At 50.9% G+C, this 25,717-nt stretch overlaps 1 protein-coding gene across 1 annotated transcript in view; it reads left to right on the top strand.

Annotated features, from left to right (window-relative positions):
- DSCAML1 (DS cell adhesion molecule like 1) overlaps nucleotides 1–24,944 on the top strand; it is a 361,106-nt gene extending 336,162 nt beyond the window's left edge. The window contains exons 20-33 of the mRNA XM_081546517.1: nucleotides 2,059–2,198; nucleotides 8,455–8,608; nucleotides 10,929–11,046; nucleotides 11,425–11,588; nucleotides 12,632–12,730; nucleotides 13,438–13,626; nucleotides 14,010–14,297; nucleotides 15,937–16,092; nucleotides 18,110–18,140; nucleotides 18,289–18,407; nucleotides 18,710–18,862; nucleotides 19,483–19,677; nucleotides 21,479–21,790; nucleotides 23,908–24,944. Of these exons, the coding sequence (XP_081402643.1) occupies nucleotides 2,059–2,198; nucleotides 8,455–8,608; nucleotides 10,929–11,046; nucleotides 11,425–11,588; nucleotides 12,632–12,730; nucleotides 13,438–13,626; nucleotides 14,010–14,297; nucleotides 15,937–16,092; nucleotides 18,110–18,140; nucleotides 18,289–18,407; nucleotides 18,710–18,862; nucleotides 19,483–19,677; nucleotides 21,479–21,790; nucleotides 23,908–24,383 (2,594 nt within the window). The 3' untranslated portion in view covers nucleotides 24,384–24,944. The remainder of the gene's footprint in view (nucleotides 1–2,058; nucleotides 2,199–8,454; nucleotides 8,609–10,928; nucleotides 11,047–11,424; nucleotides 11,589–12,631; nucleotides 12,731–13,437; nucleotides 13,627–14,009; nucleotides 14,298–15,936; nucleotides 16,093–18,109; nucleotides 18,141–18,288; nucleotides 18,408–18,709; nucleotides 18,863–19,482; nucleotides 19,678–21,478; nucleotides 21,791–23,907) is intronic.
- Nucleotides 24,945–25,717: the final 773 nt, after the last annotated feature.

Raw genomic sequence — 25,717 nt, 5'->3', positions numbered from 1 at the left:
TGACTATATGCGTACATTGAAATCAATATTCATAGCATAAAATGATGATGATGTAATTACCTTGAAAGGGGTGTCTAAATATTTACAGAATTAAAATATATAACAATGGCATGTAAATTGAGAGATAGTAAATGGAAATTCTAAGTCCTTGCATTACCTGAGAAGAAAAGTGGCAGTTACTAGACTTTGGTAAGGCAGAGACTCACATTATAATCTAAAAGTTATGAAAGAGTGCATAATAGCAAAACTAATAGAAGGGGGAAACAGAGTTTCTTTTAATACATAATCCAAAGGAAGGCACAAAGGAAAATGGAAAGTAAAACAATAGGTGGGACAAATAGAAAATATTCAGTAAGGTGAGATAGTTAAACCCAAATGTATCAGTAGTAAGATAAATTGGCTAAATTCTCCAGTTAAAAGATAAAGACTGCCAGAGTGGCTAGCAGTGAAACAAAACTCAAATATGTGCTGTTTATAGGAGACATCAAAAACCTTAAGGTATAGAAGAGTTAAGCATGAAAAAAGATCAAAGATATACCATACATAACTAAGAGAAAACTTGAATATTAATATCAGACATAGTATGCTTTAAGGCAAAAATCATTCTTAGAAGGACACTTTCGTTATGACACAAGACTTAATTTACCAGGCAAACAAAACCGTTCTAAATTTTTACGAGCCTAATAACATAACCTCAAAATACACAAAAACAAAAACCAACAGAACGAGGATAAATAGATAAATCTACAATCATGGTGGAAGATTTCAACATATTTCTCTTAATAACTGGTAAGAAAAAAGTGTGCAAGGACAGAGAAGACTTGAACACTGCAGTTGCCCCAGTGGCCATCCACAGACACCCACCCCTTGCATCCCAGGACAGCAGAGACCTCTAGCAGAAGTAAATGGCAAGGCTGTAGTAGTGAGGAAGGGCAGAGTCAAGGATGACTGCCAGCTTCTGGGCTCAGGCCCCTGGATGGGTGATGATACTGTTTCTAATTATTTTATTTAACCTAGAATTGTTGACCACTTACTAGATTTTTAAAAATTGAGGTAGGTGCTAAAAGCTGAGAGCCCAGGAAGGGAGTGCAAAAGTACTAACTGTTACGATTTATTGAGTGTCTTCTGTGATAGGCACCATGTCAGGTGCTTTATCTTAATTAGCACTGATTCTCACTACAAACCTTTAATGTGGTTGTTATGTCCGTATAGATGGGGAAACTGAGGCTCAGAGAGATTAAAATAAGTTGAATAGGATACCATCACAATCTTCAAAGGCACATAAAAGTTCCCAGGAGAGAAGACAAGTCATAGCAATACAAGCAAAAGATGAAGAAGGAAAGTATGGGCTGGAAACAGGATGCTGCTAGTCTCCAGGCCCTGGGGTCCCAGCCAGACCAGACAGGCCCAGACATGGGAGCAAGGGGAGGTCACAGTCCTTATGGCTCAGATCCACTCGGGATGGGTTTCTCAGCCAATTCTAAAGTAGGCTTTCCCTCCTGAAAAGAGAAAGAGCCTAGCCAGCACCCCAAGGGCAGTACCCTGAGTACATGGCAGCAAACATAGTCACCTACTGGCTGACCACTGACCTTTGACCCTCAGGAGGAGGCCTGCTCTGTGAGTCTCCAGAGTCCCCAGCCTCAAGGAGCTCACAGGCCAAAAAGAGCAAAGTGACCAGTATATTTGGCCTAAACACAAGCTTAGTTAGCAGAGCATTGGCTAGGGGATTAGGTTAGGATCATTGGGATCAAGATGAATTCCTTATGGGTTCTGTTTCTTTCCTGTGTATCTTAAGTTCTTTGTTACGGCCAAAGAGTTCTGCAGCTGGCCACTCCCAACGCCTCCATCTCAGAGATTTTGATCCAAGCCCCTAATGATCACCTTAATCCTCTCACCTGTTTGCCATGCTAGAACCTCCTCCTTTAAACCACAGCTCAAAGATGCCTCCTTCAGGAAGCCCTCCCAGATTAATCTGCCTTACTCTCTCCACCCTGTCATTGTTTCCTAAAGGCTTTGTTCCTCTATTCTCTAAACTGACCCCACCTTCCCCCTGCTCAGTTCCAGGTCCCCCCGCTGGCATCAAAGCTGTTCCTTCATCCGCCAGCAGTGTGGTCGTGTCATGGCTCCCCCCAACCAAGCCCAACGGGGTGATCCGCAAGTACACCATCTTCTGCTCCAGCCCCGGGTCTGGCCAGCCGGTAAGTGGGCCCAGCGCTGAATGTTGAGTAGGACAGGAGAAAAGGAAAGTACCTTATAGATCAGCTGCTTCTGGGCCAAATCCTGGGGCTGCTTATATTTGTGTTTCTACTTGATTCATGGGTAAGTATGGGCACCGATCACCCAAGAGTGGTTGAAGCCTTACCCAAGTCCATCTTGGGTCAGTCCTCCATTCCAAGGACTGTGAGATTATCACAAGCCCTGGAGGCTTCTTTGAGTAGGAGTCTCCTTCAAGCAGGTGGGAGAGGAGGGACAGGGCCTCGGCTCTTCTGGTCTGGCTGACCAAGGAAGCTGCTAGCAGATCCCAGAGCTCTGGGGACTCAGAGGACTGGGGACTCGCTAGCCCATGGCCTTTGGAGGTAAATCAGCTTATCAGCATGGTCAGTCTGGGCTTAGAGGGCTGCTGGAGCTCTGCCCCAAGTGGCCCCTCAGCATGGATCCAGTTGAAGAGGAGAAAAGATGGGGGACAGCTGGGGGAAGACCAGGGCATCTCTCTCTGGACACTGCCTGCCCAAACCTGGGAGTATAAAGTAAGGATCCCCCTGGCATTGTGGCACAGTGCGGGGGGCTGGTCCCTGCCCTCCACCAAGGGCTGTAAGAGGGAGGAGAGGATGAGAGCAGGTTCTCATCACATGTAGGTGGCTGCACACCCACATCCCATAACAGGCATCCTCCCCTCTGCCCTTTTCCTTATCTCCAGCCACTCAGTCACAGAGTTTCGCTGGGTGGCTGATCTGTAGTATACCTGTTATAGTTGTGAGAGCAGGTACAAAGAAACACATGCCCTTGGGATGCTTCCAGGCTAGTGAGGGGGGCAGAGGGGGGTGCTCCCGGGGCGGGGCGGGGGGGTGGGGTACGGCGTGAGTACTGTTAAGAGATGTGCTCAGGATGAGGGAGATCAGGGAGCAGGAGAAGGCCGGCTTCTCCCTCCATCAGCAACTAGTGATGTGATGGCAGCCCCAGCACCTGCAGATGAGTTTCTGACAGCCCAGAAAGCTGCCCTGAAATTGCTCGGTAATTGTGTCATCATCTCGTCTCCCGCTCTCCGCTTTCCTGTGGTCTTTCTGAATTACCCTCTGAGCCATAGGCAGCCCCGCTCCTCGCCAGTGAGGCCATGGTTCTATTCCCAGAGGAGAAGCCCAGTAATGTCTTTTCAGTGACTCCGCCCCTTCCTCTCCATCCTCACTGTCACTATCTCACATGCAGGAAAGTATACATTTGATGACTGTACAACTCCATGAATTTTCATAGCACTTCCAGGCACTGAGTAGGGGGATTCCCAGAGCAGGAAATAGGGCAACACCCCAGAAGGTCACCACCCTCCCCCTACAGGTATAACTATCATCCTGACTTCAGATTAATACAATATAAAGTACAAATACACAATATATATGGGCTTCCCAGTTGGCTTAGTGAATAAACAATCTGCCTGCAATGCAGGAGACTTGGGTTCGATCCCTGGGTCTGGAAGATCCCCTGGAGCAGGGCATGGAAACCCACTCCAATATTCTTGCCTGGAAAATCCCATAGACAGAGGAGCCTGGCAGGCTACAGTCCATGGGGTCTCAAAGTGTTGGACATGACTTAAGTGACTGACCACACATGCATGCATGCATTTTATATATATATACACATGCATTTTATGTATGTATACATCCATTATACATATATATATATGTATATATACATATATATATAATTTGCCTGGCTCCTTTGACCCAACATTAGTTTGAGTTTGTGAATTTCATCCATATTGTTGTGTGTGGTTAGAGATTATTCACTCTTACTTCTGTGTAGTTTTCAATTACATGTATATATCACAGTTTGTTTATTATTATCCATTGACAGGCATTTGAATAGTTTTCCGTTTGGGGCTATTGCAGTTGGTGCTGTTGTGAACTCCGTGTCTCCTGGTGCTCTTGTGTATATATTCCCATTGGGCCTGTGAAAGGAACTGCTGGGTCATGGTTATCTGCAGATATTAGGTTGAGAACTCTGCCATTGTTGGGGGTGTGTGTGCCAGTTTTCCAGTTAACGTGTTCAGCTGTGTCTTCTGCCCCTCTTTGTCCCCCTCCTCCTGTCCCTCCCGCTCTATACACACATACCTTCCAGGCTCTTTTTACACTAGGCTGGTCACCATTCTGGACACCTGCTCTGCTTTTCATACCCCTGCACCTCTGCCCCTACTGATCCTACCATCCATGGCCTGTTCTTCTTCCTCTAGCACACGCTGAATGCATTAAACGGCAGTTACCTACTCACTCACCTGTCTCCCTCACTGGTCTGTGGGGCCCTGTGAGGACAAGGGTGGCATCTTTTCATCTTCAGGTTCCCAGCTTAGAACACTGTGCCTGGAACATCCTTGTCTCAGGACATACATTTGATGAATGAATTGCTAGCAGCCTGGCAATTGTAAAGTCTTAGACATTGGGCAAGTTTCCCTTCATAGACTGATGAGAGGGTGGGAACTCCTTCTCCAGCTTGGGTCTGTACGCTCATTACCTCCTCTGATAATGAAGTCTTTCAAAGGGATTGGTGTCTGGGAGCAGAGCGTCCTCATTAACTCAGTCTCCAAGAGCCCCAATCCGCTGGTGAGGGACACCTCTCCCAGGCTCCAGAGCAGAGCTCCTGGTCCCCATGCCCTCCTCCTGCTACTGCAGACCAGGGACCCCCCTCCTTCCTCTTCACGTCCTGAGTGTGGAGGAACCACCTCTCTCCTGGGGGTGGGGGGCAGATGTGCTGGCGTGATGAGAACTCACTCCAGCCATGTTGCAAAGCAGCGACTGGGCTGAACAAGCGGCCAGGGGACCTAACTACCACCTGAGATTATAGGATGTGATCATTTTGTAGAAATATACTCCAGGTTCCAAGCAACTGCATCACAAATTCATTTATGAAAGCGCTCCAGGATTGAGGGCACACTCGTGTGCATGGGATGAGGCAAGATCGTGGGAATGAATGTGAGCTGAGAGACAGATGCACATGTGTCTGAGTCTGAGTGTCTGCATACATACTGGAGTACGTGACCTTGTGTGTGCAGAATTCTCAGAATAGATGTGGGAAACTGCATAAGGTGCAGGATACCAGGAATTACACCCTGGGGCTGGCCAGGGCTGGCCAGAGCTGCATTGAGTCCTGTTAGAAGTGTTTCCAATTTAATACATTTGCTGTTTTTCTCTGATTATCAAAATAATACAATTTTATTGTAGAAAATTCTCTAAACATATAAAAGAATAGAGAAGAAAGTAAAAATTACTTACATTCTCACTGTCTAAAGATAACCACTGGCAATGTGTTGGGATATAATCTTCCAGTCCTTGACCTGCACATACAATATGGTTCTGTTTTGGTTTTTTACAAAATTAAAATAAAAATTTACAAAATGTTATATAATCTCCATTTTTCATGTAGTATATGTAGGCACTTTCCTACACCATCAAATACTCTTTTTATTGAAATAGAGTTGACATCAAATATTCTTTTAAAATATTGAGTGCCTGTATATACGTAATCTATTTAACCAGTCCCTGAATTGTTCTATATTTAATCTATTTTCAGTTTTTTACCATTATAAATAATGTTTCATGGAGAATTCCTCCTAAAAGTCTTTATTCTCATTGTTTTATTATTTTCTTAGGATAAATTTTTATAGGAATCCATGGATCACAAAAAGTATAAATATTTTTGAGGTTTGCATGCACATTTACAAATTACTCTTCAGAAAGTTTGTACCAACTTACACTTCCACCAGCATAACGAGTAGCATATATTTTTCCCTTGTGCACATGCTAATCTAAGATATTATATATTTTTCATTTTCTGTCAGTTGGATTCTAAACTTGTTAGGTTGATTATTGTTGTGTGTTATGTGATTTTTGGCTTTTTTCATCTTTGGATCATTGTCAATTCATGTCCTTTCTACATTTTTTATTTGGGTAGATCATGGTTTTCTTCTTATTGATTTGTAAATGCTCTTTACATATTAAAGATAATAACCATTTATGCTCATATAGGTTGCAGGTGTTTGCCAGTTCATTGCTTGCCTCTTTATTCTAGTTTTTATTATACCATAGGTTTTCTTTTCATATAATTCAAATTTTTAAATCATTTCTAGTTATGACTTTTCTATTTGTGATTTTCTATTTTTTATTTTGTTATTAGAAAGATAGAGAAATAATAAACCTAGTTTCTCCTTGCATAGTTTTACCTTTTTTTAACCTTTGATTACTGTGATTTTATTTTGGAGTGTAGTTGTATGTTTTTGAAAGTGATTTCAGGATATTGGGGGGAGTCCAGGTTAAAAGGAAGGCCGCCAGGACCTGGGTAAGATGCTAATACCTTCAAGGGGAAGCCAAAGCTTTCTTGCCCTGTGTAGACACAAATGTACGGTCAAGTACATGCTGACAGACACAAGCAAGTATACTTAACTTTCCTCTACACATGCACACACACACTTCCACCCTCACAGAAACACATGCCCCCATTTACAAAGGAGAAGAACATGTCCCCATTTACAAAGGACTTGCACACACCTTGCCTCATGTGTCCTCACTGTAACCAGTCAGGGCAGGCGAGCTGGATTGCTTTCTTAGTTTGCAGGAGAGAAAACTAAGGCCCCAGGAACCATGAGAGACACTGTGGTCCATACGGTAAGAAAGGCAGGCAGGTGTCAAAGCCACTTTATTGCCCTGCCTCATGCTCATATATGACCTGCAGATACCCACATGGTCCCCAAGCACTGCACCCTGAAAGGACTTCCCAGCTACCCAGAGCTCAAGGTGGCTTTCAGGGAGCTCCTGGGCCCAAGGCCAGCTCCCCATGAGGGAGGCAGCAGAAGGGGTTTGCCAGGGAGCTCTGTGTGTATGGTGGGGACGCCTGTACCTTCTCCTGAGCATCTTCCTACAGATGATCTGGGACCAGAAAGGATATTTTCTCCTGATACAAGTCACTGGGACCCTCAGCCCTCCCATGGGTGGCAAAGAATGTCCCTCTGTGACCCCATGTCTGTCTGGAGATCTGTCTCTCAGCATGTGCATGAATGTGTCTACATGTCCATGTGCATGAGAGCGTGTGCATGAGAGCGTGTGCATGGGGGCATGTGTGTGCAACATCCCCTGACTGCAAAAATAACTAATTATTAGCTCCCTCTGGCCTCGGGGCCCCCCATCTGTTCTGGGGGCTGCTCCCCCTCCCTAGACTTCCACCCTGATTTCAAAGAGGCCCTAGTGCTGTCCTGCTTTCCCTTCCCCGCGGCTGACCAAAAAATAAAATGAAATGAAAGTCAGCCCCATCCCGCCTGCACCAGGGAAAGGGCTGACAGGAGGTCTGCAAACTAGCGCTTATCAAAAGCTCCTTCTCAAATTCATTTCAATATCTGAGCCTCTGGTTTCCAAGGCAACATAATCTTTTCATCAAAGCAACTGGTAAAACCGCTGGGATCCGATATTGTTTTGTTGGCAACTTGTCAAAACTGTCATTTGGTTAAAAAAATTTTTATAGATTTATATAACCTACAAATATATATGGTGATCTATACCACTAATAATCATTAATAAAGTGCTGCCCCATGAAGCTCTCCTAGTTCCCTCTCCCTCCCCTTCCTCCCCTAGAATGGGGGTGGGAGGCAGGAACAGGTGGTAGGAATGAAGGAGACATTAGACAGTAAGACTGGGAGGTGACTCTGAGTGGGGACAGGCTGGGGGAGCCTGTCTACAACCCTAATAAGGCAAACGCAGTCATTTAGCTTATTCTCAGACTCCCTTTTCTCAGGGTTTTCCTGGGACCCCCCCCAACCTCCATTCTCCCTTCTCCTGTCTTCCGCCATCTCTCACCCACCCAAAACACTCACATTTCCTGGCCTGAAGCCACCACAACCAGCACCTGGATCAGTCCAAGAGGTGAACTGAGACTGACCCAGCAAACTGCCAGAGCCGGCCCATCAGTGCCCAGGGCCAAGCCCAGGGCAAGCTGTTCAGTGTTGCTCCAAAACCAGAAAGGGCCAACTAGGCAGGATCCTGTCGCCACCGCCCCCCACCCTGGCCATCACCCCCCGCCCTGGCCATCACCCCCACTGAGCCCAGGGCCCCCAGGAAGGGTGGAGGTGGAGACCCAGGGGCCTTGGCCCTTAGTATGCGTTCGCCTCTGCCCCCCAGGTGCCCAGCGAGTATGAGACAAAAAGGGTGGAGGTGGAGACCCAGGGGCCTTGGCCCTTAGTATGCGTTTGCCTCTGCCCCCCAGGCGCCCAGCGAGTATGAGACAAGTCCTGAGCAGCTCTTCTACCGGATCGCCCACCTAAACCGCGGGCAGCAGTACCTGCTGTGGGTGGCCGCCGTCACCTCCGCCGGCCGGGGCAACAGCAGCGAGAAGGTGACCATCGAGCCTGCTGGCAAGGGTGAGCAGCCTGGGGTGGGGGCTGAGGGCAGAAACTGCCAGAAGGCCCCTTCTAGAATTCCAGTTCTCCCCAGTACGAGACGTCTCCCTCCACCCTGTCTGTGGCCTGGCTGTAAGGAGCTGGCTGGCCGCTTGCCTCCCTCCTGCACCCACCAAGACTGGGCCTCTGCTGCCCCCTGACTCCCAGAAAGGATCACAACAGGCTCGAGGCCGCACCACGAGTCAGGGCTTCGGGCAGAATGCACCCTGGTCCCCCACTCCAGACTCTACTCTGGGGTTGAAAGAAAGAGGTGTTAGCCCCACCCCCAGCTCAGCTCCTCCAGAGGGGACAGAGATAGGGTACGCTGCTTCCATGGAGCAGAGGGCTGCAAACACAGCCCCCTCATTCCAAAGCCTGGTCATCTCAGGTTGACATGATCCCACTGATCACAGACGTTACAGAAGGCATGCCTCGAAGGAGGCTGTGGGCTGGGTGGGGCACACGGAGTGAATAAGAACACCATTGCTCTCCAGGGTGCCCCGCTGAACCCCTGACCTGGGCTTAAGTGTGGCATTGGGGCATGTGTACCCCTGCTTTATAGGCAGTGACAGTTCTGAGGCCTCAACCCAAGACAAAGACAGAGGCCACCTCACAGAGCTGCCAGGCTCCCCCATGCCAACCCCGGGGCATGGGATTTAGCTGCACAAGCCTGAGACTTCCGGCTTCTACCTTGACTCTGGGCCTCCCCGGGCCCTCCCTCCTGGCCCTGCCTCCTCCCGCAGCCACCTGTGTCTGTAGCCCTGAGGCCCCAGGCCCAGGACTCAGACGACTGGCACCTGCCTCAGCCCAGCCCCACTCCTGGGGTAACCAGCTTCCTTTGGTTGAGATACAAGAGGTGTCAGCCCTCCCCCACTCAGGCTCAGAGTCAGCAGGCACTGAATGGAGGGGCTGCAGCTGCCCTGCCACGAGGGTTGTCATCCCATTTTCCAGGAGACTCTATGAGGTGGGGTGGCACTGCCCGCGAACACAGCTGAGTGGTGGGCCAGCCCTTCGGCTCCAATTCGGGGGCTCTTTCTACAAAGCCTCAAGTTTCCTCCCTCCCTTGACCCCTCCTCCCAATGGTGCTGCCAACCCCTTCTCCTGAACTTATCTCCTTCTAGGAAGGAAAGGACCCGGGACCCCCCCCACACACACACACAGACACACATAGACAGACAGACAGACGGACACACACAGACACAGAGACACACAGAAGCACGTGCGCGCATGTGCACACACACACACACACCCCCACTGAGAGGTCCCAGGAGCCAGCCACAAGGCAAACTGGCTCTAGAACAGTGTCTCTAGAGTTCCATCAAACATCCTTGGCAGGCAGCCAGGGATTCCTCTAAAACTCCACTTTGAACATATCACTACTTCCTTGTGAGCCTCCTTGTGACGTCAGGAGGAAGCCCAGCCTCCTCGAGGTGCCAGCAGAGCCGTGGAAGCTTCTCCTCCCACTCAATGCTCCGACCCCTACTCTGCTGCCCTCTCTTCACTCACCCTGGGCTTGGATCACTGCAGAGGCTGGAGCCGCTCCCACTCACCATGGGTTTCAGACCCCCATGCCTCTCTCAGCACTGTTCCCCCTTCCGACACACCTTCCTTCTCTGCTTGTAGTCCCTTAACAATGTTGTGATAGTTTCAGGTGGACAATAAAGTGACATAGCCAAATATATACATGTATCCATTCTCCGCCAAACTCCCCTCCCATCCAGACTGCCACATAACATTGAGCAGAATTCTATGTGCTATATAGTAGGTCCTTGTTGGTTATCCATTTTAAATATAGCAGTGTGTACATGTTGATCCCGAACTCCCTGACTATCCCTTCCCCTCATTCTTATCCCCTGGTAGCTAGTGAATTCCTTCTTTGCCTTCAGAATTCAAGTCAAAGCTTCCAGTTGCAGAAGTCGCCCCCGGCCTTCACCTCCCCATTCCTCCTTCCTGCTCCCAGGGCATCGTACCTACCCCACCATAGTATTTTTCACTCTAATAATCTAAAGTGTCTGTCTCCCTCTTGGATGGTGAGCACCTTGAAGACAGGGACTAGATCGTACTCATTTTGTGGCTCCTCAGAGCATCCTATGATACCTGGTCCAAACAAGTATCTGATAAATGTTGAATGAATGACTCCCCTCTGAACTTTTCTGTACCCACCCCTCATCCCAAGCCCAAGGTAGCAGTCAGATAGGGGAGGGAGAACTCAAACTGTAGATTCAGGAGCCCTGAGGCAAGGGGCAGCCGGTGCAATGTAGGGGGTAAACATAGGATCCCTCTCATCCTCTCTTCCCTGTAGCCCCAGCAAAGATCATTTCTTTTGGGGGCACCGTGACAACACCCTGGATGAGAGATGTGCGGCTGCCTTGCAATTCAGTGGGAGACCCGGCCCCTGCGGTGAAGTGGACCAAGGACAGGTGTGTGCAGGACCCTTCAGGGATGGGTAACCCACAGAGATGGGCATTGCAAGAGAGCCATGAAGAGAACTGATGTCCCTCCCTTCCGGCTGACTCAGTCACCTCCAGCCCTGGGAAGGCCCTTGCCGGGTACACGACTACACCCTCACATGCTGGCCTGGCTTCCCTGGCTGCCGCCTGTTGGCTGCCATGGATCTCCCTTCCCTGGGTGGTTGAACAGGCCATGGTTACTAGATATCCCCAGGAAGCGTTGAGTGAAAACCCAAGAATCTAGGGTCCCGGAGCCAGCGCCTAACTGCTCCCAGCTCTAACTGCCTGCAGACCTGGGGGAGGCCCCCGGAGGGGATGCCTGCCATAAGCCGTCCCCACCCCCCGCAGTGAGGACTCGGCCATCCCCGTGTCCATGGACGGACACCGGCTCATCCACACCAATGGCACGTTGCTGCTGCGCGCGGTGAAGGCTGAAGACTCAGGCTACTACACTTGTACGGCCACCAACACTGGCGGCTTCGACACCATCATTGTCAACCTTCTGGTGCAAGGTGAGACCCTGCGACGTGAGGGGGGGCTCCGAGAGGTGAGACCCCTGGGAGGTGGGCAGGGCTCCGAGAGGAGAGACCTGGGAGGTGGGCGGGGCTCCAAGAGGTGAGACCCTGGGAGGTGGACAGGGCTCCGAGAGGTGAGACCCTCGGAAGTGGGCGGGGCTCCGAGAGGTGAGACCCTGCGACGTGGGGGGGGCTCCGAGAGGTGAGACCCCTGGGAGGTGGGCGGGGCTCCGAGAGGTGAGACCTGGGAGGTGGGCGGGGCTCCGAGAGGCGAGACCCTGGGAGGTGGGCGGGGCTCCGAGAGGTGAGACCCTGCGACGTGGGGGGGGCTCCGAGAGGTGAGACCCTGCGACGTGGGGGGTGCTCCGAGAGGTGAGACCCCTGGGAGGTGGGCGGGGCTCCGAGAGGTGAGACCCTGGGAGGTGGGCGGGGCTCCGAGAGGTGAGACCCTGCGACGTGGGGGGGGCTCCGAGAGGTGAGACCCTGCGACGTGGGGGGGGCTCCGAGAGGTGAGACCCCTGGGAGGTGGGCGGGGCTCCGAGAGGTGAGACCCTGGGAGGTGGGCGGGGCTCCGAGAGGTGAGACCCTGGGAGGTGGGCGGGGCTCCGAGAGGTGAGACCCTGGGAGGTGGGCGGGGCTCCGAGAGGTGAGACCCTGCGACGTGGGGGGGGCTCCGAGAGGTGAGACCCTGCGACGTGGGGGGGGGCTCCGAGAGGTGAGACCCCTGGGAGGTGGGCGGGGCTCCGAGAGGTGAGACCCCTGGGAGGTGGGCGGGGCTCTGGTGGGGACAGGGATGGCTAAGCGGGAGGAATTCCATCAAGAGAAAGGGAGAAAGACAGAGACAGAGGGGTTGTCAAATAAAAAGACCAGCCACCAGGGAGACAGACCCTCGGTGGATCAGAGGGACCACATGTAAGAGGAGGCAGGAGGGGTAGAGAGGAGAATGAGCAAGAGTGGGGGAGGCAGCAAGAGGGCACCCCTGTTCCCCATCATCAGAGGTTAACCCTTTGTGGTGTGGGCTGCTGACTCTCCCTTCACAGTTCCCCCGGACCAGCCCCGTCTCACTGTCTCCAAAACCTCAGCTTCATCCATCACTCTGACCTGGATTCCGGGTGACAATGGGGGCAGCTCCATCCGAGGTGAGGGGGGCCTGGATGAGGAGTGGGGAGAATTCCCGGCCAGGGGCAGAGGAAGTGCTTCACTTACTCCCACTGCTTGTCCTCATAATGCTTCGGAAGTGATGGGAGGAGGGGTGATTTGGACCACAAGGGAGTTACCCAAGTGCCATGGAAAATATACCAGCCTAGACGTCTGGGCTTTAGAACACCCAACCCCTCATTGCCAGTGGTGAGCTGTGTGAACCCGAGGAAGTCTGTTTTCTTCTCTGGGTCTTAGTTTCCAAATCTATAAAATCAACAAATGTTCTAGATACTGCTTCTTGAACTTAAATATGCACATAAATCACCAGGGGATCTTGTAAAAACACAAATTCTGATTCAGGGGAGCTGAGAATCTGCATGTCTAACAAGCTCCCAAGTGATGCTTTGGGGCCAGGGGACTGTACATGGACTAGCAGGGTCTCAATAGGACCCCTTTGAAGTCTCACAGCTCTGGTTTCTGCTCCCCTCCCCACCCTGGCTTCTAAAGCCTAACACAAGAGCCAACGAGAGAGAGTCCTACAACTCACCCAAGATCCTTCCAGTTTTGCATCTAACTGGCATCCACCCCATCCTAATGGCCAAAAGTTCCCTCTGCTGACCCCCTGTGGAGCCCAGTCCCATGACAGCTGTTGGGGGACCGCGGGCCCCGCCCTGCCCCTCCTGAGCCAGGCAAACCTCCCGGCCAGGCTTCGTGCTGCAATACTCGGTGGACAACAGTGAGGAGTGGAAGGATGTGTTCGTCAGCTCGAGCGAGCGGTCCTTCAGGCTGGACAGCCTCAAGTGCGGCACGTGGTACAAGGTGAAGCTGGCAGCCAAGAACAGCGTGGGCTCCGGGCGCATCAGTGAGATCATCGAGGCCAAGACCCATGGGCGGGGTGAGGCCCGGGACAGGGTGGCAGGTTCTGGGATGGGGCAGAAGGGCACAGGGAAGCACGGAGACTCCAGGGAGACCCCACCTAGTTCCATCGCTGCAGCATCTGGATGAATCGTAGTAGGAAAAACTGGTCCCACTTCCCTGCAGGGGGTGGCAGACAGATGGCTCACCTCTTCCTTTTTCCTGCCTCTATCTTCCTCCTGGGCCAGGCCTTGCTCTCCTTGTCCTTCTCCCTCTCCTCTTCTTCCTCCCCCTCTGTCCCCTGGAGCATCCTTACTCCCATCCATGCCTCCCACCGATCCCCCGGAACCACTGCAGTCCCAGCCGCCCCAGGGAAATCCTTCCCAGTCTCTCTAACCTCTATCTCTCCCTCTGGCCCCCCAGAGCCCTCCTTCAGCAAAGACCAGCACCTCTTCACACACATCAACTCCACGCATGCTCGGCTTAACCTGCAGGGCTGGAACAACGGGGGCTGCCCCATCACCGCCATCATGCTGGAGTACCGGCCCAAGGGCACCTGGGCCTGGCAGGGCCTGCGCGCCAACAGCTCCGGGGAGGTGTTTCTGACAGAGCTGCGGGAGGCCACGTGGTACGAGCTGCGCATGAGGGCTTGCAACAGCGCTGGCTGCGGCAACGAGACCGCCCAGTTTGCCACCCTGGACTACGATGGCAGTGAGTCAGCAAGGGCGGGTGGGGGGTGCTGCTGGGGAAGCTGGCCGAGAGGCAGACACATAAAGAGGTAGACAAGCAAATAGAAAAGAGGTATGACTCTAGTCAGGGTCAAAGGCTGATGGGTGAGTAAGCAAACAAAGGACAGGCAAAAGGAGCAGCAGACAGGTAGGCAGGTAAGTGGGTAGATGCACCTGTGACCACATGGATAGACAGGTAAGCAGGTTAGTAACACTGAAGACAGAGGGCCTTTGGGACTTCTCTGGTGGTCCAGTGGCGAAGACTGCACGCTCCCAATGCAGGGGGATGGGGCCAGATTCTATCCTGGTCAGAGAACTAGATCCCACATGCCGCAACTAAGAGTTCACATGCCACAGATAAGACCCAGCAAGCCAAATAAATAATAAAATTGAAGAAAAAAAAAAGATGGAGGGTCTTTGAAGATGCAAGCCTTGCTCTCCATTGCTTTAAAGAAATGAGAGGAAGCAGAGATGTAGTTGATGTCCTGCCCTATAAGAACACTCTGCTAAGATGGTACATTAGCCAGGATGGGGTAACCTATGCTGCAGTAACAAACACTAAAAGCTTCACGGCTTGATCCAATAAAGATTTCTTGCTCTCATAACATCCTGTGAGGGTTGGCTGGCCACCATCATTTAGCCATGTTAGCTATGCCATCTTGAATATGCAGCCTCCAAGGTCACCAGCAAGAGAGAGACAGAAAAGACACAGCAGTTCCTAACCATCCTGGCCAGGGGGTGATAGATACTCATCATTTCTATTTGCATTCTGTTGTCCATAACTAGTAACATGGCTCTAACCTAACCGCCAGGAAGTCCGGGGAATTTAGCTGAGCACATGGATGTTTTGGTGAGCCCCACCTGGTGTCTGCCACATGTGGATACCTCACACTCATGCACACACCATAGAAAGCTGAATTCATAGGGACCAGCTGTCACAAGCTTAACTGAATCTACCTGTGTGTTAAGGAAACAGAATAAAGTGGCATCTTCAGGGGATTTGCTCAAAGAAGGAAGACTTCATGAAGAAGATGACTCTTAGCTGAGGTTTTGAAACAAGTAAACATCAGGGCTTGGCAGAAGGCTCTATCAGTGGGAGAACTCATATCTCCTAGTAGCCTCCAGGGTTAGCAGATATCACCCATGGGGGAGAGGGGGCAGGGAGAGACTGCAGAGTGTTGAGTGGCTTTTGCCCCCATCTGGGGAAGAGAACACAGGATCCCACTGCCCTGACTTCTGTCTCCTGTGATCCTCATCATCACCACCCCTCAAACTTTCCAGCTGGATGTGGGAATCTAAGCCCATCAGCTGCCCTCTAGAAATGAACACTGAACTCCAACAGGCAGGAGACTATCTCTGAAGGGATTCAGGATGATTCTAAAACAGGCCTAGGAGTCTTTAATATCATATGCAGTATAAAAACTACACAACCATTCATGGCTGTCCTGATGGGACCAGAACTTGGGGGGAGCAGAGGGGAGAGTTGGGGCTCTGAAATGGGAAGTAGAGATCGAAGTGAGACCAAAGCCAGCAAGAGAGGTCCAAGGGCTATGTTGCCCATGAGACTCTGCATAACGCTCGACTCCTAGGGACATCTGACTCCCTTCTTTCCCCACCTTCAGGCACCATCCCGCCCATCAAGTCTGCACAAGGCGAGGGGGACGACGTGAAGAAGCTGTTCACCATCGGCTGCCCGGTCATCCTGGCCACACTGGGGGTGGCACTGCTCTTCATCGTTCGCAAGAAGAGGAAAGAGAAACGGCTGAAGCGGCTCCGAGGTGGGCGAGTTTCTATGTGCTTCCTGAGAAGGAATGACCTTCAGCTATGCTGGCCACTCTCCACTGGCTTGGAGCACTGTCTGGATGAGAGAGGGTGTCCATGTCCCCTTGAGGGGAGCGCTGTCACTCCAGCCTTCTGAAACCTCCTTAGTTGTTCACTGCTTCTTCCTCTGTGCCCCCAAGACTTTGTGCCTGCCCTCACCAGGTTGACTTTTAGCAGTCCACACTGGTAAAACCATATTGCTGGTTAAGACATCTGAACAATTCCATAGTTGGTTGGTAAATAGATGTTGTTCCCTTCCACCCTGGATGCTCCATTCTCTCATATAGGACCTCTGTGACTTTCCTAGGGCCCAGCCACTAAAGACATGCAAGTGGTCTCTAGGACCTTGCTCAGCTTTGACTGAGCTGTTTCCATGCCTTGTCAGGTGTTAAATATTTTTAATATCCTCTCCTGTCCCAACACCTGATACTATAGTCTGGCATGAATGGGCTTGATTTACCCAAGACCAACTAGTTTCTAAATAAATGTCTGTTCACATATTTGGAAAACATTTATTGAGTATCTGCTATATTGTAGATACTGGCGGACATCAGAGATGTAAAAATGAATGAGAAAGAGCAGCCCATGCCCTTATAGAGTTCACAGCCAAGGCACAGTAAGAGCACAAAAGAGGGAATAACTAAGGCTGCCTAGGGTATTTAGGAGTTGGGTAGATAAATGGATGGTTCAGTGGGTGGTTGATAGTTGTTAAGTGGTTGGATGGATGGATGATTGGATGTTTGATGGATTGATAGTTGAATCACTAGATGGTTGGTTCAATGGAGGATGGATGGATATTTGAAGAACAGATGGATGATAAAATGGATAGATGATTGTATGGTTGTATGAATGGTTGAGTAGATGAATGGATAATTAGGTGAATAGTTGGGTAGATGCTTAGATGGGTTGATGGTTGAATGGACGAATGGTTGGCATTCATTGGGAAGCCCATCAAACATCCAATCATCCATCCATCCAACCATTTAACAATCATCAGCCACCCACTGAACCATCCATTTATCTACTCAACTCCTGGTGGGTGGATCACTGGATGAATGGATCAGCAGTGGATAGGTCAATAATAATTGGATGGATGGGTGGCTAGATAGACGGTTGAATGTATTCATAAAGCTAGATTCAGTCTAACCAGTCATTCTCAGTTATCAGAGGTCTAGTGGATTACCCATGTCCTTTGCTTCTCCTCCCTTGTCAATTCCTAACCTGAGAGTCCTAAATCTATTCAGGGTCCCTATGAGATAAAACAGGCTCCCAGAGTGGCTCAGTGATAAAGAACCCACCTGCCAGTGTAGGAGACATAAGAGATACCAGTTCGATCCCAGGGTCAGGAAAATCCCCTGGATAAGGGCATGGCAACCCACTCCAATATTCTTGCCTGGAAAATCCCATGGACTGAGGAGCCTGGCAGGCTATGGTACATAGGGTTGCAAAGAGTCCAACAGGACTGAAGCAGCTTAGCACATGCATGCATGAGATAAAACAATGAATTTCAAATCCATCCATGGACTTTTGGGGACAGATACCCTAGAGAAGGAAATAAAACTTGGTTGATGTCATCTGGAGGTGCCCACTGACCAACTGTACTTCATCCCTGACTCTCTCCTCTCTCCAACAGATAACTGAGGATAGATCTACCACTGATGCCTATTTCCAACCTGCTATGATGTCTTGTTTGATTAGAGTCAATTCAGGAAGCAGATGGAATAATTTATATACTGTCTCCCTGTTAGATAAAAGTCTGAGGAAAGGAAAACAGACCTGAGTCAAATCCTGAATTGGGAGCAATGAGACCTTACCATGTTTTGGACCATCTCCGAGGTCCTTACATTTCTTCCCAGGAGACCAGCCCTGGCCCCGTTTTAGGGAATTCTCTCACCTTGTTCCCCATGCCTCTTCCAAGTCTGATCCTGCTGAGACCCCATTCTCACTCAGTCCCCTCTCTCTACTGTTTTGCAGATGCAAAGAGTTTGGCAGAAATGTTGATAAGGTGGGTGTCACATGGCTACTTCCTCTCTCCTCCCATTTCCCTCCCCTCACCCAGGGTACAGGCTTCTAAGACCCCACTATCCTGCAAAACCTCTCCCCCAACCCCTTGTGGCTGCCTTGTCACCCACCTCCAGCCCTTCTCCCCACAGCAAGAACAACCGAAGCTTTGACACACCCGTGAAGGGGCCTCCCCAGGGCCCACGGCTACACATTGACATCCCCAGGGTCCAGCTGCTCATCGAGGACAAGGAGGGCATCAAGCAGCTGGGTGAGTGACAGGTGCCACGAGCTCTCTGTCCTGCTGAGGGGGCTTCCCCACGCCACATCCCATGAAGGGCAACCACCAGTCCTCAGACAGTGCCCGGGGTTCTAGAAGCAGCCCCATCAACAACTCCACAACCTCAGAACTCACTGAAGCTTCTCTCAAGGACTGGGTTTCCTCCCCTGTTCATGGGGAGACCTGACCTGACCTTTCTTGGGTTTGATGTCGGATAAAGACAAAGAGAAATTTGGGAAGCAAAGATGGTGCCCAAAGGGAAGGACTCCTGCTGATTGTGCTTCTTCCTCCAGGAGATGACAAGGCCACCATCCCTGTGACCGATGCTGAGTTCAGCCAGGCTGTCAATCCTCAGAGTTTCTGCACCGGAGTCTCCTTGCACCACCCAGCCCTCATCCAGAGCTCAGGACCCCTGATCGATATGTCTGACATCCGGCCTGGCACTAGTAAGCACCATCCCCAGGGACACAGCCCTCCTCCCAGATGAGGTTTCTTGGGCACAGCATAATGCAGAGGTGACTTTTTTTTTTTAAAGGAGGGAGAAGCAGCGTGGAAGAATGGAAAGAGCACTGGAATTAGAGTCTAGAGACCTTGATTACAGACCCACTAGCTGTGGCCTTGGGCATATCACTCACCTTATCTCTCTGGGCCTCACTTTCTTTCCCTAGAAATCTTGAGAGGGTTAGTTGTTCTTTCTCTCTAAGGGCCTCTGCATCTTCCACTGACACTCTGGACATAAAGACAGAATATATCCAGGACTGTAGGGAATGACTGGACAGTCATGAGGCAGCAGGAGAGGAGGTGACATTCTTCCCGGGCTGTAGAAAAGATGGGGTGGCCGGGCAGGAAAAGGATGCCACCCACTGCCCGTACCCCTGACACTGCTGTCCTCCTCCGTGGATAGCTCTGTGTTTAGGAAAGGCAGCACACTCAACTTTCCCAAGGGAGCTTCTGAGGCTGCTCCTGCCTCCTCCCTTGTTCCCCGCTGCCCTTTCTGGTAAATGCCAGCTGCCCAAGCCTGAGTGGCCACGGCTGGAGGGTGCTAGCTCTTGCTTCCTCTGTGCAGATCCAGTGTCCAGAAAGAATGTGAAGTCAGCCCACAGCACCCGGAACCGGTACTCAAGCCAGTGGACGCTGACCAAGTGTCAGGCCTCCACACCCGCGCGTACCCTCACCTCCGACTGGCGCACTGTGGGCTCCCAGCATGGTGTTACTGTCACCGAGAGTGACAGCTACAGTGCCAGCCTCTCCCAGGACACAGGTAAGCCCAGGGACCTGGCTCCTGCCCACTCTTCTCAGGCTCCCCCATTCCCCATCTTCTATTTTCCCCACTCCTACCCACCAGCTCATGGAGTCCAAGGCACCAGTCAGTTTCATTTCCAGCTGGTCACTGACTCACCCTGTGGCTGTGACAAAAACACTTGACCTAACTGAGCTCTGCTTGTCAAGGATTTCATTTTCTTCTCCCAAAAGATGATGGAGAACATGGTGCACATGATGTTTGTTGGAGAAGAGGTTAAGGGTTGCTCAGAGGGTGATGCTTATTATCAAGAACGAAAGCTGTGGGCTTCCCTGGTGGCTCAGTCATAAAGAATCCACCTGCCAATGCAGGAGACACGGGTTCCATCCCCGATCTGGGAAGATCCCACATGCTGCAGAGCAACAAAGCCCATGTGCCACAACTATTGAGTCTGTCCTGTAGATCCCAGGAGCCACAATTACTGAGCCCATGTGTTGCAATTACTGAAGCCTGAGCACCCTAGAGCCTGTGCACCACAACAAGGGAAGCCACCACAATAAGAAGTCCACACATCACAACTAAAGAATAGCCCCCACTTGCCCGCACAGCAACAAAGACCCAGCACAGCCATAAATAAATAGATTTCAAAAAGAATGAAAGATGTTTTGCATTTTGTTAGTCAAAGATCCCACTTTTTAAATTAATTAATTAATTTTAATTGGAGGTTAATTACTTTACAATATCGTGGTGGGTTTTGCCATATATTAACATGAATCGGCCATGGGTGCATGTGTGTCCCCCATCCTGAACACCCCCTCCCACCTCCTTTCCTCCCTCTGGGTTGTCCCAGAGAACTGGCTTTGAGTGCCCTGCTTCATGCATCGAACTTGCACTGGTCATCTATTCTACATATGGTAATGTACATGTTTCAATGCTATTCTCTCAAATCATTCCACCCTCGCCTTCTCCCACATAGTCCAAAAGTCTATTCTTTATTATCCAACTTTTGCCACCACCACTACCCTCACAGGGAAAGAGCAGGGTCTTGTGAGCCTCGTCCACTCCGTAGTCAAGCTTTCAGATGGCTACTGGGGTTATGGTTAAGGTAACTGCTCAATCTGGTCTCATTTACACCCTCTCCCCATAAGACCACTTTATTTTTTATTGAGCTATAACTTATATGTAATATTTAGTTTCAGGTGTACAGCATAATGATCCGATATTTGTATACATTGCAAAATGACTGCCACAGTAAGTGTAGTTAACATCCTTCACCACATGTAGTTACAGTTTTCTTCCTTATAATGAGAACTTGAAAGAACTACTCTCTTAGTAACTTTAAAATATTCAATACATTGTTATTAACTATAGTTATCATGCTGTACCTTATATTCCCATTACTTACTTATTTTATAACTGGACGTTTGTACCTTTTGACCACCTTCACCCATTTTGCCCAACTCCCGCCCCCCCACCTCTGGCAACCACCAATCTATTCTCTGTATCTGTGAGCTTGGGGGTTTTGTTTGTTGTTGTTTTGGGGTGTTTTTAGAATCCATATATAAGTGATATCATGCTGTGTTTGTCTTTCGTTGGTTTATTTCACTTAGCATGATGCCCTCGAGGTCCATGCATATCTTCCCAAATGGCGAGATCTCCTTTTTCATGACTGAACAATATCTCACTGTGTGTGTCTTTTTAATCTGTTCATCCACTCACAGACACACAGGTGCCTCCATGTCTTGGCTCTTGTAAATAATGCTGCAATGAATATGGGGGTGCCACTCATTTCCTTTTAACTCTGTGCCTTCCATCTCCCAAGACAAAGGACGGAACAGCATGGTGTCCACTGAGAGCGCCTCTTCCACCTACGAGGAGCTGGCCCGGGCCTACGAGCACGCCAAACTGGAGGAGCAACTGCAGCACGCCAAGTTTGAGATCACCGAATGCTTCATCTCGGACAGCTCCTCTGACCAGATGACCACAGGCACCAACGAGAATGCAGACAGCATGACGTCCATGAGCACACCCTCAGAGCCCGGCATCTGCCGCTTCACCGCCTCCCCACCCAAGCCCCAGGACGCTGACCGGGGGAAGAACGTGGCTGTGCCCATCCCTCACCGGGCCAACAAGAGTGAGTGCTCAGACCACCTCCCTTGCTGTGACCCCACCCTCCAACCCCCTAAGCCCAGGCTAGAACCTAGCCCTGCCTGCACCCTACCTGCCCACCCAGCACAGCTCCTTGGCAGTGGGGTGTAGTGCAGAGAGCAAGGACTTGGGAGCAAGCAGATCTGGGTTCACATCCTGTCTCAAATGCTTAATACCTCTGTGACCTCGAACAAGTCATGGAACCTCTCTGGCCTTAATTTTCTTGTTTTTGAAATGGAAACGAGAGCATACACTTTGCATTGTTGTAATGAGCATTACGGAGAAGGCAATGGCAACCCACTCCAGTACTCTTGCCTGGAAAATCCCATGGGCGGAGGAGCCTGGTAGGCTGCAGTCCATGGGGTCACGAAGAGTCAGACGTGACTGAGCGACTTCACTTTCACCTTTCACTTTCATGCATCAGAGAAGGAAAGGGCAACCCATTCCATTGTTCTTGCCTGGAGAATCCCAGGGACGGCGGAGCCTGGTGGGCTGCCGTCTATGGGGTCACACAGAATCGGACACGACTGAAGCGACTTAGCAGCAGCAATGAGCATTAAAAATGATGTCTGTGCCTGACACAGAGTTAAGGAGCAACCCTGGCAGCTAGGTCCATGGTGGTCAAACCTCATGGTGGGCAGTGACCCAGCCTGACAGGGAACATCTGACTCCAGGGCCCTGGCCAGAGTATATGCCCTTTGAGGTCAGCAGGGCAGGTCTAGGATGACCAGGGGGAGGGAAGCAAGGGTGCCCACCAGTAGACATCAGGGCCACCGTATGCCAGGCACAGGCTGTCAAACCAGGCAGTCTGGTCTGCTCGGCACTGGCCTTGCTAAGGGACCATGCTGACCTAGGTGTTCGGGGTCATCTAGAGAAGAGCACAGGTTAACAGAAAGAACAGAGACCTAGGAGTCCAGCAGCCCTTTACAACTCCCCCTCCCCATCCAGCTCTGTGAATTTGGGTAAGTTACTTAATCCCTCTGAACCTCAGTTTCCTCATTTGCAAAATCCAAGCAGGTATTAATCTATCCAGGGGTCTGTGGGGTCTAAATGAGATGACCTTAAGAGTGCCTGACATAGTGGACAGGAGAGAGGCCTGTGCATAGGGTGCTCACAGGGTGGAGGATAAAGATGTGGGGTCCTGGAAGCGTGTCCTGTAGAGGCACTGTGAGAAAGGAGGAACATTCTGCCTGGAGAAGAGAGGACAGAGGAGAGGGATGCGGAAACCAAGCTGACTCAGACGTCTGAAAGGCGGCTTGGGAAAAGGGGGAGGTCTGCTCTGGTGGTCCTCAGAGGACAGAATCAGGTTGAATGTGGGGAATGGACAGAGAGTGACATTCCTTTCCTTCTCAGTGTATAGAAAAGCTTTCTAACAGCCAGAGCTTTTAGGATGACCATGTTTAGAAATGAGCCCACCACTAGCTGAAGCTGATCAGTTATAGTGAACAGTTAACAATAAGGATCAATCTACTGAGCAACACTGTGCCGCTGTGTTGCAGCCTTTACCCTGTGTGTGTGTGTTAGTCGCTCAGTCGTGTCCAACTCTTTGTGACCCCCATGGACTGACTATAGCTCTCCAGGCTCCTCTGTCCATGGAATTCTCCAGGCAAGAATACTGGAGCGGGTTGTCACTTCCTTCTCCAGGGGATCCTCTCGACCCAGGGATCGAACCTGGGTCTTCCGCACTGCAGGCAGATTCTTTACCGTCTGAGCCACCAGGGAAGCCCAACAAGGGAAATTTGACTCAACACAGGAAACCTCACCAGGCCCCAACATGGGCAGGATTGACTGGCTGATAGCTCTTTCTGGATTCCATGGATGGTGGTGCATGGCCGTTCTTGGTGGGGCGATTTGCCTGGTTAATTCCCATAAGGAGCCTTTTCCCTACTTTGTCTCATTCCCTCCTCACAGAATTACTGTAGGGAGATGAGATTATCCCTATTTCATAGATGAGGAAACCAAGGCTCAGAGAGGCCAAGTGACTGATGTTTCCTTGACTGGTTACTGCCCATCGGTGGAGGGACTGGCTGAGGGCTGGGGCGGGGGACCAGGCTGGTTCGGAGAGGCGTCTGCCGCTGACACAGCGCACTTCCTCCCTTGCAGGTGACTACTGTAACCTGCCCCTGTACGCCAAGTCGGAGGCCTTCTTCCGAAAGGCAGAGGGGCGTGAGCCCTGCCCCGTGGTCCCGCCCCGGGAGGCCTCCATCAGGAACGTGACTCGAACCTACCACCCCCAGGCTCGCCACCTGACCCTGGACCCTGCCAGCAAGCCCTTGGGCCTTCCGCACCCCGGGGCCCCCACGGCCGCCTCCACCGCCACCTTACCTCAGAGGACTCTGGCCATGCCAGCACCCCCCGCCGGCACGGCCCCGGCAGCACCCGGTCCCACCCCCGCCGAGCCCCCGGCTGCCCCCAGCACCGCCCCTCCGGCCCCCAGCACCGAGCCTCCGCGGGCCGGGGGCCCACACACCAAAATGGGGGGCTCCAGGGACTCACTTCTCGAGATGAGCACGTCGGGGGTGGGAAGGTCTCAGAAGCAGGGGGCCGGGGCCTACTCCAAGTCCTACACCCTGGTGTAGGGGCGCAGCCGGAAGGGCGGCCACGAGCCTGGACCTGTCTGCACCTCCGGCCCTCACACACCAACTTGGCTGATTTCCTGCATTATTTATATTAAACTGACAGACAAAAACCCACCAACAAGGAAAAAACAACCCCCCGAGTCATGAACGCCTGTACATAGAACTCTTTTGTACAAATGAAACTATTTTCTTCTTCTCCATGAAGCCAGGGCACAAAGAATTTGACAGTACACGTCAAATCCCCCACCCCACAAAATCTGTGTGGAGAGATATATACCTATATAGAGAGATAAGAGCACAGCGACGAGCTATATATCTATATATTTCTCTCACCTTATTTTGAGACAGAGGCACAAAGACTCAGCAATTTTTCCCTCCTACTCACCCTCCCTTCGATCTAGGTGGTTTTGACAAAGACCAAGATCCCAACTCAGAGACACTGCATGCGATTTTACTGTTCCAAAAAAAACCAGGAGTTGCTTCAATTTGCAGATGCTTATGTGTTAATACCTTTTTCTATGAAAAAAGACCCAGCGCCGTGTGCAATAAAGGTTATGTTTCTACGTGGTGGCTTTTTTCCCATCTGGCAAGGGCCAGTGGGGAGGCAGGGACAAGAGGTCCCTCTACCAGGCCGTCGGTCTCTCAGGGAGAGACTTGGAGAAGCCCAGCTTTAGCTCAGCACGTTAAACTTTTTAAAAGGCTTTCCATTAGCCAAGCTGCCTCCTTGGGCACCTGTTCCATTCCCTGTTCTGTGCTGGGCCCTACAAGAGATCAGCTGTGTGTCTTTGGTTTCCTAAACCTCTCTGAACCACAGTTCACTTGTCGGTAAAATGAGGCAACCTCGGTGAGAGCACTGGGGAGCCGATATGGGGATGGGGGGCTGTGTCTACTGGCTTCTGCCCTTTGGGAGAATGCAGTGTAGCCAGGTGAACAAAGCTACTCGAACAGCTAGTGGGCTGTTAAGTTGTGTAAAGGGTGCCTCTAAACTGGGAGGGAGAGATTATGTTACCCTGGTGGTAGCTAGCCAAAGCTTGAAGTTCTCAGCTAACTTTTGTTAGGGCAAGATGAGCCCAAAAGGAGGAGTGAGGTCATCAGAGGTCAGAGAGGTGAAAAGGGCTCACAAGGAGGGGAACAGGGTTCAGCCAGAGAAAATGAGGCCAGTGAGCACAACAGGCACCACACCTAGTGTCAGAGGAGCCACATATAGTTAGATTCAGGTGGAAGCAATCACACCCACGTGCAGACGCGCAGAGAAGCCAGTTCTCAGGAGAGGGTCAAAGGGTCAAAGAGCATGCAAGCTGGGCCAGAGGACATAAGAGTTTGGATAGGCGGAG

Source organism: Giraffa tippelskirchi, chromosome 11, assembly GCF_054371585.1.
Source record: "Giraffa tippelskirchi isolate mGirTip1 chromosome 11, T2T-mGirTip1v1.2.pri, whole genome shotgun sequence".
NCBI classification, from domain to species: domain Eukaryota; kingdom Metazoa; phylum Chordata; class Mammalia; order Artiodactyla; family Giraffidae; genus Giraffa; species Giraffa tippelskirchi.
Note: the sequence above shows the minus strand (reverse complement) of the source record. Positions and strands in the feature narration are given on the sequence as shown.